This window comes from Trachurus trachurus, assembly GCF_905171665.1.
Source record: "Trachurus trachurus genome assembly, chromosome: 24".
Classification (NCBI taxonomy): Eukaryota; Metazoa; Chordata; class Actinopteri; order Carangiformes; family Carangidae; genus Trachurus; species Trachurus trachurus.
In genome coordinates this window covers 8,283,096-8,295,221 of record NC_139910.1, presented here as the reverse complement: position 1 = coordinate 8,295,221, position 12,126 = coordinate 8,283,096, and the positions used below count along the sequence as shown (strand labels likewise).

The following is a 12,126-nucleotide window of genomic DNA, read 5'->3' as shown; positions in this document are numbered from 1 at the left end:
CCTCTGCAGTTATGTCACATGGACGATGATGATGATGATGATCGGACTTTGACTTTTCCAGGCGTTTTTCTTTCTTTCTTTCTTTCTTTTCTTTTTTTTTTTGGTTCAAGCGTTCCAGATGTTTTCAGAAACCAGTGACGACATGTGGAGATTCCCTTACGGTGCATGTGCATGTGCGTGTACGTGTGCATGTGCGTGTGTGGTCCGTCTACGATCCGTGTAACAGGCTGATTAGGATTTTATGAGGTCGGAGGTGAACGGGAGCGGGGGGAAGAGCGACCTCCTCACCCCGGGGTCGAACTGAGGAGAGAGCTGTCACAACCCGACACCCCTCACTTTTTACTGTCTCTCTCCCCCCTTCCGCTTGAATTTATGTCGTGTCGTCATCCCACCTCCTCCCTCCTCCTCCTCCTCCTCTTCCTCTTCCTCGCTCTTTACATCCTCCTTTCTTTTTATTTCCTAGAGGAATGCAGCAGTGGCAGCAGTCAGAGATGGACAGAGTACAGAGTATGCTACTGGTCAAAATTTACTCCGTTACAAGTAAAAGTAGCTCAGTCGACATGTTACTCGAGTAAGAGTAAAAAAGTACTTGCTTTTAAATTTACTTTAAGTAAAAGAAAGAGTAAGAGTAAATTTCTTATTTTTCACATCAATGAATTACTATATTTTTTTCTAAATGAATTTAAGGACCTTTTAACTCTTGTTTCTGAGAATTAACTCTTTGAAATGTGCTGCTTTTAGGGGTTAGGGTTTCCTTCTTTGACAAACACAGCTTGTGTCCAATAGGATTTTAGAAAAGAAAAAGAAAGAAAAAAAAAAGAGCAGACCTGAAAGTAACGAGTACTTTTCAGCCTTCCTAGAAATTAACTCGAGTAAAAGTAAAAATATTTGTCTTGGAAATGAATTCAAGTAAGAGTAATAAGTACCAAAGAAATCTAATACTCAAGTAAAGTACTGTACAAATCCTCTAGATATGTACTTAAGTACAGTACTCAAGTAAATTTACTCCGTTACTGTCCACCAGTGGCAGCAGTGGCGGCTTTTTTCTTCTCTTTTTTCTCTCTCTCTCTGTCTTTCGTCAACTTGTTTCACACAGTCATGACATCACGTGACGGTTTCAGCCTCAGCCGAAACAGCAGAAACCAAATTGTTCTCACCAGTGTTAAAAAACCCAAAAGAGGAGCAGCAGCAGCAGTATTTTTAGGTCATGATGGAAACGCTGCGGAGGAGTCGTGGGACTTTACATCTGGGCCACAGTGAGACTCTCGCATGCAGCGTAGTAACGAGTGAGGTCATGATGAGTATTTTTAATTTCGGTCTTTTGAAGCAGCAGCGTTTCTGCGCCGGACTTCCCAGAAAATCTCTTGTCAGTCAGTCAGATCCACCCCGAACACGAACATCTCGTAGTTTTGATAAAGTTTTCTTTAATTTTGCGTGTTTGGACTCGTATCACTGATGTATTTAAAGATGTGGAGGGCAAACTGAAGCACTTTAATGTCACTCTACTTAGTTTTTCCACATTTAATAGGGAAATACTTTCCTTTTTCTCCACTACGACTATACCACAGGCAGCTATGGGAACGTTTTTACTTTGAAGGTCAAGATTTTACACACAAACCATGCAATAAATATTTAAAATATGATGTATTCTTTCAGATAAAATAATGACTTAATTAGCAATAATACTCTTGTAATAAAATATGAAACTGACAGGGATTACTCTCCTGCCAAATGAGTTATTTTACACTTTATAGTCTAAAGGAAAAGTGTCCACAAAGTGTCCACAAGTTAGCTCAGCAATAAGACTGTAAACCAGGGGTGTCAAATGTCCAGAGAGTCCAATCCGTCCCTCAGGATGAATTTGCCAAGTGTAAATATCACATAGTAGACAGAAGAGGCATAATATTGTTGAAATTGCACATATTTGTCTCAGGAAAATTCAGGTTGTTCATAATCTGTTTTGTAAAAGGAATAATAGGCTTTATGCACAGCTCCTCTACTTCCTGAACTTAAACAAGCTCCTTTATTTCCTGTCTCTAACTCTGACCTCAGTAGTCACAACAACAATGGTCAGACACACCTGGATTAATCAATTGTTGTCCAAAAATGTAAGACAGGAAATAAAGGAGCTTGTTGAAGTTCAGGAAGTAGTGGAGTGGAGCTGTGCATAAAGCCTATCCATTAACTGTAAACATCTTAATAATGTACTAAAACGAAGCGAAAAATTCAAAGTTTCTTTTTATTTACAGGTTATCATGCTATTATTTTACTTCAGCTCAAATTGCGCTGTTTGTGGCCCCTGAACTAAAATGAGTTTGACACCCCTGCTGTAAACAGAGGCTCTGTCCAAATCATAACAACATCTGCTTACACACACATCTCTAAACCTCAGCTATTAACTCGCTTTATCTTGTTTGTTCAATCCCAAGATAAAGCAAAAGGGGGAAAAAAAATGAAACAAAGTGGTTTTTTGGTGTGAAATCTCTGCTCCAGGCCGAGAAAAAATCATTATTCACACAAAAATCTCTGTTAAACCACGACTTCCCTGTTTTACAGAATTAAAAAAAACACAACATCACATATGAAGTGGTGCGTTTTAAAGATTCCCCTTGATTACTGTCTTTATGCTAAGCTAAGCTAATCGTCTGATGGATATGGTATTGATACAGTGAGTGGTATTGATCTTCTCATCTAAACAAAGAAGCAACACTGTACAAGACGATCTATTGCTTTAATGTAAACTTCCTGCTTACTGTTACTTATACTACATGTAGCCTATTGTAGACTGGAGTGTGTGGCTTCATCATCTTGATTGATATTAGATTCAATTACATTTGTCAAACAATTAGTGACAAAGTAGAAAAAGTGACGTTTAGTTTGAAAATCTAACTTCCTGTATCCTCTCTTCTCTCTCCTTTTCTTTCCTCCTGTCGTTCATCAAACACGCTCCACTTTCCCTCCGTCTGTATTGTATTGCTCAGTTTTATAATATAATCCTATTTACTCACTCTCTCCCTCTCACTCCCTCTCTCTCTCTTTCCTGTGCTGAACCCATTGAACCGCCTCCCCACCGCTCCACTCCCCTCTTACTTCCTGTTTAGAGGAACAATTAAAGGATTGTTCCTACAGCCCCGGGGCACTAAGGCCTTGATCTAGAGCAGCCACCACATCAGCTGGAAAGAGAACTACGTTTAACGAAAAAAAACAAAAAAAACATCAATCACACACAGGACCTCCTCGAAGGACGGCTGTGTTTGTATGTAAGACCAGCAGCACAAACAGAAACAGAGAGGTTGTGACGGACGAGCAGCTTTTCAGGAAACATAACAGGGGAGTTAAGGAGGAGGAGAAGAAAGATAGATAGATAGATAGATAGATAGATAGATAGATAGATAGATAGATAGATAGATAGATAGATAGATAGATAGATAGATAGATACGATCGATAGATAGATAGATAAGATAGATAGATAGATAGATAGATAGATAGATAGATAGATAGATAGATAGATAGATAGATAGATAGATAGATAGATAGATAGATAGATAGATAGATAGATACAGTAGATGGATGGATGGATGGATGGATGGATGGATGGATGGATGGATGGATGGATGGATGGATGGATGGATGGATGGATGGATGGATGGATGGATGGATAGATGGATAGATAGATAGATAGATAGATAGATAGATAGATAGATAGATAGATAGATAGATAGATAGATAGATAGATAGATAGATAGATGCATAATATAACATCTAATTAGACATATACAAGACTAAAAACAACTAATTTTGACAAGAAGGAACATTTCAAGTTGAAACCTGCTCTCACTGTTGTTATTATGGTTCAGATACTGTTGTAGAAGAAGCAGTGTTACTTATGAAGATGACATTTTTTGGGATATTGTTTATTATTATTGGGCCACTGTACATGTTGTGTGTGTATGTATGCGTGTGTGTGTGTGTGTTTTTTTTTTATAAAGAGATAAAACATTTTGCATGAGTAATCCATTATCTAATCACATGAGCTCCAGTGGAGGAGGTTGTGTGTGCGGAGGCGTTTTTCCCCAAAGGAAACTTTGACAGAAAGTCGACCATAAATGGTGAATCCTGCCGACGTGGAGCTGGCACATCTAACACAACTGTAGGAGTCAAGTAGTTGTAACTTGTAATTATGCACAGATAAGGTCGAAAAAATGCCAAAAGACTGTTCCCACAGCGCAGAATAAATATTCACCGCTTGAAATCAAAGGGAAAACACCAGTCGGAGTCGATGTGTCATTACTTTTCCTGCTTTTAATATGTGTATTCAGTCATTCGGGGGCTGTCAAACTTTATTTTTCCCACATTTATTAAAACAAAACATGGATCATAAGATGTTTCTGAGCAGGTCTGACCACTATGGAGCAACAGAAAGACACAAATTAACATTTTAACAAGTGGAAAAAGCTAAAAAAATATTGTGTTTCTGTCTGTTTCTGCTGTTCTGTCGTCGCAGGCCGAGCGGCGAGCGTACAGAGAGGCGGAGATCAGCATGATGGACGACCTATCGGAGGCCGACTTCCAGAAGGAGGAGGAGCCCGCCAGCCCGGCCCCTCCTCCCTCGCAGCAGCACACAGACCCCGCCTCCCCGACGGTCGCCGTGACGCCCGAGCCGGTCGCCAGGGGGGACCAAGCCACGCCGAACGAGATCGAGTACCAGGTACAACATCCAGTGAGTCAAGCAACACACGACACCACATTACACACACACACAGCTGTTCATGAATGTGTGACAAGGAGGAGGAGGAGGAGGAGGAGTGTGTCGTTACCGTTAGCAACAGATGTTCTTGGTTATCCAATAATAGGATGCAGATAAACTTATCAGGGAGAAACCGTCCATTAGCAGCTGCTCTGGAGCTTTCAGTCGTACTGTATCACACCATCTTCTTCCTCGGCATGAAGGAAGGAAGGATGAACCGTCGCTCTGAAAAAAAAAATTGAAAAAAAACACGAACCTCCACAGGAACTTTATCTGCAGAGGACGATCGATCAATGATATGATCAATAAGTGGATCCTAATCAATGCTGCTCTGCTGCTGCTGCCTACACACAGGTTTCACAGCAGCTTATTTTTACCGGAGCATATTTTTAGTCTTAGTTCTCTGAGATAAAACTTCTTGTTCCGCAGGATCGACTGTAAACACGTTAATCAAAGTAATGATATTATAATTATGGTAGTTTTATTCATTTATTTATTTATTTAGCAGCTTTCATAACAATAAATGCAGCTCAGGGAGTTTCACATGAGGAGAAAATAAGAATATAAATGAAATACCAATAAATAAATAGACATTATGCTTTAAAAGCTGAAGCAACTGATCGAAAATTGATTAAAAAATTTAACGATAGGGTAGGAAAATGGAGAAAATAAATGTACTGTATATGGAGGTTAAAAAAAATACTTTTCCTTTTACTTTCTAATCTATAATTGCTCGATATGATTGATTTAGACTTATCTTTCAATCTGACTCCTATGTAGTGTTGTACAATGTGATTATTTTTAGCGTTTATACTTATTTTTGTTATATTTTATTGTTTCATCATTCATCTTTTACCTTCTTATTGCTACTAGCTACTTATGACTCATCGTTCTATCTTTAATTATTTCAACTACTTATATTCATAGGATTATTTCAGTGCTTTTTATTATAAACCCTTTATTTATTTTTATTTTTAACACCTTTTATCATTTCAGCTACTCACATATTATAACCGTCTCTATAAATAAGTCTAATCTTTTTTCTTTTTCATCCAATCACTTTGAATTACATTTTTGACGTGGATAAAAGGTGAGAGATAAAAATAAAGCTTGATTGATTGATTGACAGACAGATTGATTGATTGATAGGAGGCTTCAGAGCAGCAGCAGCAGCGGCGGCGGCTCCATCCAGACACAGACAGTCAGGATAGAAGCTGCATTGTCTAAAAAAAACATGGTCTGATAATGTGAAGGTTGTTTTGGCTCCAAGCTCCGAGTGTTGATGCGGTTCAGGAAAACAACAGGACACTGGAGCAGGAAAAATATCCTTCATGTTTTCCTGAGTTTTTCCGTGAGAAAAAAAAACGAGGACTGCTGCTGCTAACGCTAACATTAGCTGCATCTCTCTTTCTCTCTCTCTGTCTCATTTCCTGTCAACAGTCCATCTAATAAAGGCAGAAAACAGCCTGAGTCATCATTTATGTTTAGAGCAGCAGCTAATGAGACAACACAGGACTTGTGCCTTCGCTGGATAATAACAATGCAAAATAGCTGGGGAAATAACATCTTGTGCTAATTCTCTGCTGCTTCCTGCAAATTGAATGACTGGTAATGTTTAAAAGGCCTCTGAGCTGGAAGCAGCTTTTATCAGAGGTGATGCCCAATTAGACACAGCACATATTACTTATTCACCAAGACAAAACTAGCTTTCGCAAGGTGTCAGAAATGCAGTTTGGCTTTGAAAACCTCTTTATATCTCACTTCCATTCAATAATATTGAGTATACAGTGTTTTATAGTGTAGCTTTCATTATATTTATCAACATAGACCTTGTTTTCCAGCAGATTTTCCCAGTTTTTATCCTATAACCAGATCGTCCTGACGTCTCTATCCTTTTCTTTCCTCCTCCCTCTTCCCGACAGGATGGCCGGGGCTTCGGTATCGGCACGCTGGTGTTCGGGAAGCTGCGCGGCTTCTCGTGGTGGCCCGGCAGGATCGTCTCCTGGTGGATGAGCGGCCGGAGTCGAGCTGCAGATGGCACTCGCTGGGTCATGTGGTTCGGTGACGGCAAGTTCTCTGTGGTGAGTAATAATAATAATAATAGGATATATAATAATAATAATAATAACAGCTGCTACCAGTTCTGTTCAGGAGGTAATTTACAGTAACTTCAGTTCAGCAGATGGTCGTCTTTACACTTATTTTATCCTTTTATATGGTTCAGAAACTTCAGTATGTGAATAAGACCTTGATTTTACTCACATTTTCTTTTGGAGCCACAGATACAAGAGGAGAAAAAACAAGAATTGTATACCTTTAACTTAAAATATTCACCTTTTTTCTCTGTATCTATAGCTTTTCTTTTAAATATTGTTCACATTGAATGATTTATCTTTTCTTTATTCATTACAGGTGTGTGTGGAGAAGTTGATGCCTCTGAGCTCCTTCTCCTCGGCCTTCCACCAGCCCACCTACAACAAACAGTCCATGTACAGGAAAGCCATCTTCGAGGCTCTGCAGGTGACAAAGACACCGTCGAAACTCAAACCTCCTCAGGGTCGGGGACTGTTTTCTGTATTTTCTGTTGCTGCCTGCACTTATTATTATTATTGGATGGAGTTAGCATCAATGAGACCAAAATACAAATGCACTGATGTCTAAAGGTCGTATTTTACTCATTCCTCTCTTATGTAACGTTGGTGTTTTGCATTTGTGGAGGTGTCGTTCTCATCTGGCTCCATCCACAATTTATAAGATGGCAACATGTGGGTGCATTAGTTCATGCTCTCTATTTTTAACATTATTTTTTTCTTCTTTTAACCAGTTGAGATCAATTAGTCATTTACACCTTCTGTGGCACCGGTTGGGTTAAGATCAACTTCTTATAAACATGTGCACTGTGTGATTTTTGCTTGTGAATGAGCATCTGGATCTTGTAGATAAAGAAAATCCAGATTGTAGAGATGATTAACGTTGTGTTGACGTTTGCTGACGTGTTGTTTAGGTGGCCAGTGTGCGGGCGGGGAGGCCAGTCCCTTCCTGTGATGCGAGCGATGAATCAGAGGGCGTGGACATTCAGACCAGACAGATGATCGAGTGGGCCATGACCGGCTTCCTACCCAACGGCCCTACGTCGCTGGACCCAGGAGAAGGTGCGTATTAATGACATGTTTACTGTTATCGACAATGAGAAGTAATGTTTTTTTTTAATTCAAAATAAAGCCAGATGAAATGTTTCTTTACTCTGTCATTTCATGCTTTTCTTAAAAACAAAGATGACGAAGAAAGGCTATTTCTTGGTTTCCCTCATCAAACTCATCAAATACACAATCCAACAACTCCAAAACGCTCAAGTTGTGACCTGCACATTCACCACACTATGAGATAATAACAGAACATTACGAGACAGAGTTGTTTTAGAGGTAAATTCATGCAAAACAGCTGATGCACATTCCCATTGGGGGCAGAAAGCAGTCTCTGAATTTACCTCAAAAACAACTCTGTCTGGTAATGTTTCGTTATTATCTCATAGTGTGGTGAATGTGCAGGTCACAACTTGTCCACCAGAGCGTTGTGGAGTTGTTGGATTGTGTATTTGATGAGTTTGATGAGGGAAACCAAGAAATCCCATTACCCTCTGTAGCGTAGCTCTGAGCAGCTCACGGCTCTGCTCCGCCGTTCTAAAAATAGCTTGCACCGACAATCAAAGGTAACGAACCTACTGTATGACTATAGGGATTATGGCAATGGGCCAATTTGCCAAAATGTTGAACTATCCCTTTAAGGTAAAAATGTAGCATAGTTCCTCTTTAAAGCATCGATATACTAAGAAATAAATGCTCATTTCAGCCAAGAAAGAGAGAGTGTGAGACCATTTTACAGCAAAACACCATTATGTCACCAAAACAGACCCATTTTTAAACATGTTGTCCCCAGAGAATCATCAATCAATCAATTGGATCAGCATTTTCAAGTCAAATAAAGACTTGGCTCAGTGATGCTTCTTATCCCGTCAGTCTGGTTTAAAGTCGTAGCTACACAGTGAATCAGACGTGTTTTTCTACATCGTCTTCATGCTTTCAACCAGTCCATCTTCTGTGGACTCTTCACCACTGTGTCACCTGGTAAACAGACCTTTAAGTTCTGCGTTCGTCTGTTCAGGCCTCAGGAAAATAGCGGCGACCTGATGGAAGAGTTTTTTTTATCGCATAGGTCAAAAACTGATTCATCTGTCTAAATGTCAACCTGGTACCAGCCTCTGCAAAACAACAGAGAAGCTGTATTAAGTCCAGAACATGTAACACATGTAACCCTAACCCACACAGAGGAGCAGAACCCGTACAAGGAGGTTTACCCAGAGATGTGGGCGGAGCCTGAGGCCGCGTACACGCCTCCACCTGCAAAGAAACCACGTAAGAACCACGCCGCGGAGAAAGCAAAGATCAGAGAGGTGATCGACGAGGGGACCAGAGGTAAATTTCACGCCGACGTTAACATTTCCTGCAGAGAAAAGCACAAAAAAACATATTTATTAATGTGAAATAATAATGTTTTCTAATGTGTTGTGTTTTCCAGAGAGACTCATACTCGAAATCAAAAAGAAAACCAGGAATATAGAAGGTAAAAGCTCAAATTTCTTTCCTCTTACATGTGTTTATACTGTGTTGTGTTGTGTTGTGTTGTGTTGTGTTGTGTTGTGTTGTGTGGTATTTGTGGTGTTAATTAATAGTGTAATGACTGGTGAATAACATATTTTAATAGGAATAATTCTTTGAATAGGTTAGAAATGAAACATGCCTTTCAATGTTTAATTTACACCATCATTAAAAAATTCATTATCTTTTTATAAAACAGTAATTTTTCCGCTTGATATATTATAAATGTGTTAGATTACACACAGAGCTATTACATGCAAAGGTTTTTCTTAACCATTCACAGCCAAAACATCATTTAGAGGTAATTTTTTATCACATTTTGACACGTTATTACTGACGTTGTTTCATTATGCATTATTTCATTCCTTGTTAATTCGTCTGCAGGGTCAGTAGAGTGAGTCAGGGCCAGTTTCAAACACTATATATCAGATTTAAAGTCGAGTTTAACTCTGGTCCAGACTTAAATGAAGATTAGAGTTTACATTTTTGGCATTTCAGTCTTTGATTTATTCAATGAGCAGAATAATTTACTGGTTGAGAGGAGTTTGTACCTGACGATGAGCTGCAAAGTGAAATAAAAACAAAGCAACCGGCCAAATGTCCTGCGATTCAATCTTATTATTTATCTTAAGCACATTATAGTTTATTAAGTGTGAAACTCAGTTGTTGTTGTGAATCTGCCTGAGTTTGTGTGTCTGCCTCTCCCCAGATATCTGTATCTCCTGTGGAAGCCTCAACGTCTCTCTGGAGCATCCTCTCTTCGTAGGAGCGATGTGCCAGGGCTGCAAAGTAAGAACAACAAACAACACTCTGTTTTCTCTCATTGTGTTTAATAAACTGAATATTATTGTTTATGGGCTTTTAATAGAATCATATCATCATAATATAAGATCAAAATTAATGATTTCAAGCTAAAAAATATGAGTTACTGAGGTTTTTGTCTACATGTGTGATGCATTATGAGGCTTTACAGTGAAACAACATGATGCTTCATTGATACAGTATTGTGATATCAATCTTACACATATTATTCTAGTACTGCAGTAGCTGTATGTGAGAAAATCGGTATGTGTTGCTTTAAAATGATGAATAATCAGTGATTTTGATCATTTATCTTGCAAAAAGGATAAACGTTCTTTCATGCAGCTCTTCAGATATTAGGCCTTTTTGCTTTTCTTTACTTTATATCATTTATATATATCATGTATATCGTTCATATTGGTTTTAATGCACCATACAGTCATGGTTTTGTCAGTACAATGACAATTATGTCCAATCTATCTATTTAAAATGTAATCTCTTTCATTTTGGTCGGACTAAACAAGTGATTTTAAGACATCAGACTTCTTTTTCGATATTTTCCGGCATCTTACAAACTAAATTGTCAATCATTTAATTAAAGAAGTATTAAAGTGATTGACAGACGATATAAACAGTCAGTACAGTAGCTCCGGCTCTGCAGACATCACACACAACGCTGCTGCTGCGCCATGTGGAGCCCACTCACCTTGTCATCTGGTTTTGACCCGTATGCGTGCATGCCCCCTCCTCTCCTGAGTGAAACCATGGTTACACAGACACACGAACATGAACATGAACAGATGCTGAGCTGATCCATCCTCTGACATTAGGCAAGGCAAGGCAGGCAAGGCATCTTTATTTATATAGCACATTTCATACAAAGGCAATGTGCTTTACATAAAGACAAAACGCATAAAAGCAAAAGCATAACACAGCATAAAAACAAAAAACACAGTTAAAAGCAGGAGCAAAGAAGAATAGAAAAGTTAGATAGATAGATAGATAGATAGATAGATAGATAGATAGATAGATAGATAGATAGATAGATAGATAGATAGATAGATAGATAGATAGATAGATAGATAGATAGATAGATAGATAGATAGATAGATCATTTATTAGTACAGACTCTGGTGTGCAGCATAACAGCTAAATGCTGCTTCACCATGTCTGGTTTGAGCTCTGTGCTCCACTATCTGACCTGAGTCAGTGGATCTCAGAGCTCTGACTGGGTTTATACTCTACTAGTAGTGTCTATACTCTATTAGTAGCGTGACATTAGTGTTTTTTTTGTGTCGTTTCCCTCCCGTTAAAACCAGAACTCGTTCCTGGAGTGTGCCTACCAGTACGACGACGACGGCTACCAGTCCTACTGCACCATCTGCTGTGGAGGCAGGGAAGTGCTCATGTGTGGCAACAACAACTGCTGTAGGTCAGTACTACGCCGCCCGTCGCCTGGCAGACTGCAGTTGACTCTTTTTTTTTTTTTTTTTTTTTTTTTTATGTGTGTGTGGCCAGGACGAGGTCTTGGATTTCACCTCAACAGAAACAATTTACCCATAAATGTCAAAGCGTGATGCATGTGCTCCCTGAGTGGTCACTGAGTCAGCCCCAGCTCACGTGGACCGGATTCATTTATATCAATGCAGAGTAAACTGTTGATTTTGGCATCTGGGCCTTGATCTCCTCACTCCTCACTCCTCACAGAGAGAGAGAGAGACAGACAGAGAGGTCTGGGAGTCAAAATAATAATAAAAAAAAAATCTACCCTGAGATGCGCAGGAATGTGGAAAGAGGCCTTTTCCTCCAACTAAAATATTTCATCCATTTAAAAAAACGGAGAAGAATCTGCTTTAGCTACAGGAGCAGGCAAAGATAAGTCCGCTGTGTAACAGATAACCATTTATATATGACCATTAATC

The 12,126-nt window shown here is 39.2% G+C and overlaps 1 protein-coding gene across 12 annotated transcripts in view; it reads left to right on the top strand.

Moving 5' to 3' along the window:
- Positions 1–12,126, top strand: part of dnmt3aa (DNA (cytosine-5-)-methyltransferase 3 alpha a) — a 78,888-nt gene that overhangs the window by 57,239 nt on the left and 9,523 nt on the right. For 9 of the 12 annotated variants that reach the window (XM_084001299.1, XM_084001303.1, XM_084001300.1 and 6 more), the window contains 8 exons: positions 4,506–4,721; positions 6,671–6,829; positions 7,161–7,268; positions 7,753–7,900; positions 9,074–9,220; positions 9,324–9,368; positions 10,113–10,192; positions 11,524–11,636. In XM_084001299.1, coding sequence (XP_083857425.1) covers positions 4,506–4,721; positions 6,671–6,829; positions 7,161–7,268; positions 7,753–7,900; positions 9,074–9,220; positions 9,324–9,368; positions 10,113–10,192; positions 11,524–11,636 — 1,016 coding nt within the window. The remainder of the gene's footprint in view (positions 1–4,505; positions 4,722–6,670; positions 6,830–7,160; positions 7,269–7,752; positions 7,901–9,073; positions 9,221–9,323; positions 9,369–10,112; positions 10,193–11,523; positions 11,637–12,126) is intronic. The other 3 variants (XM_084001307.1, XM_084001304.1, XM_084001301.1) reach the window with 1 other exon arrangement.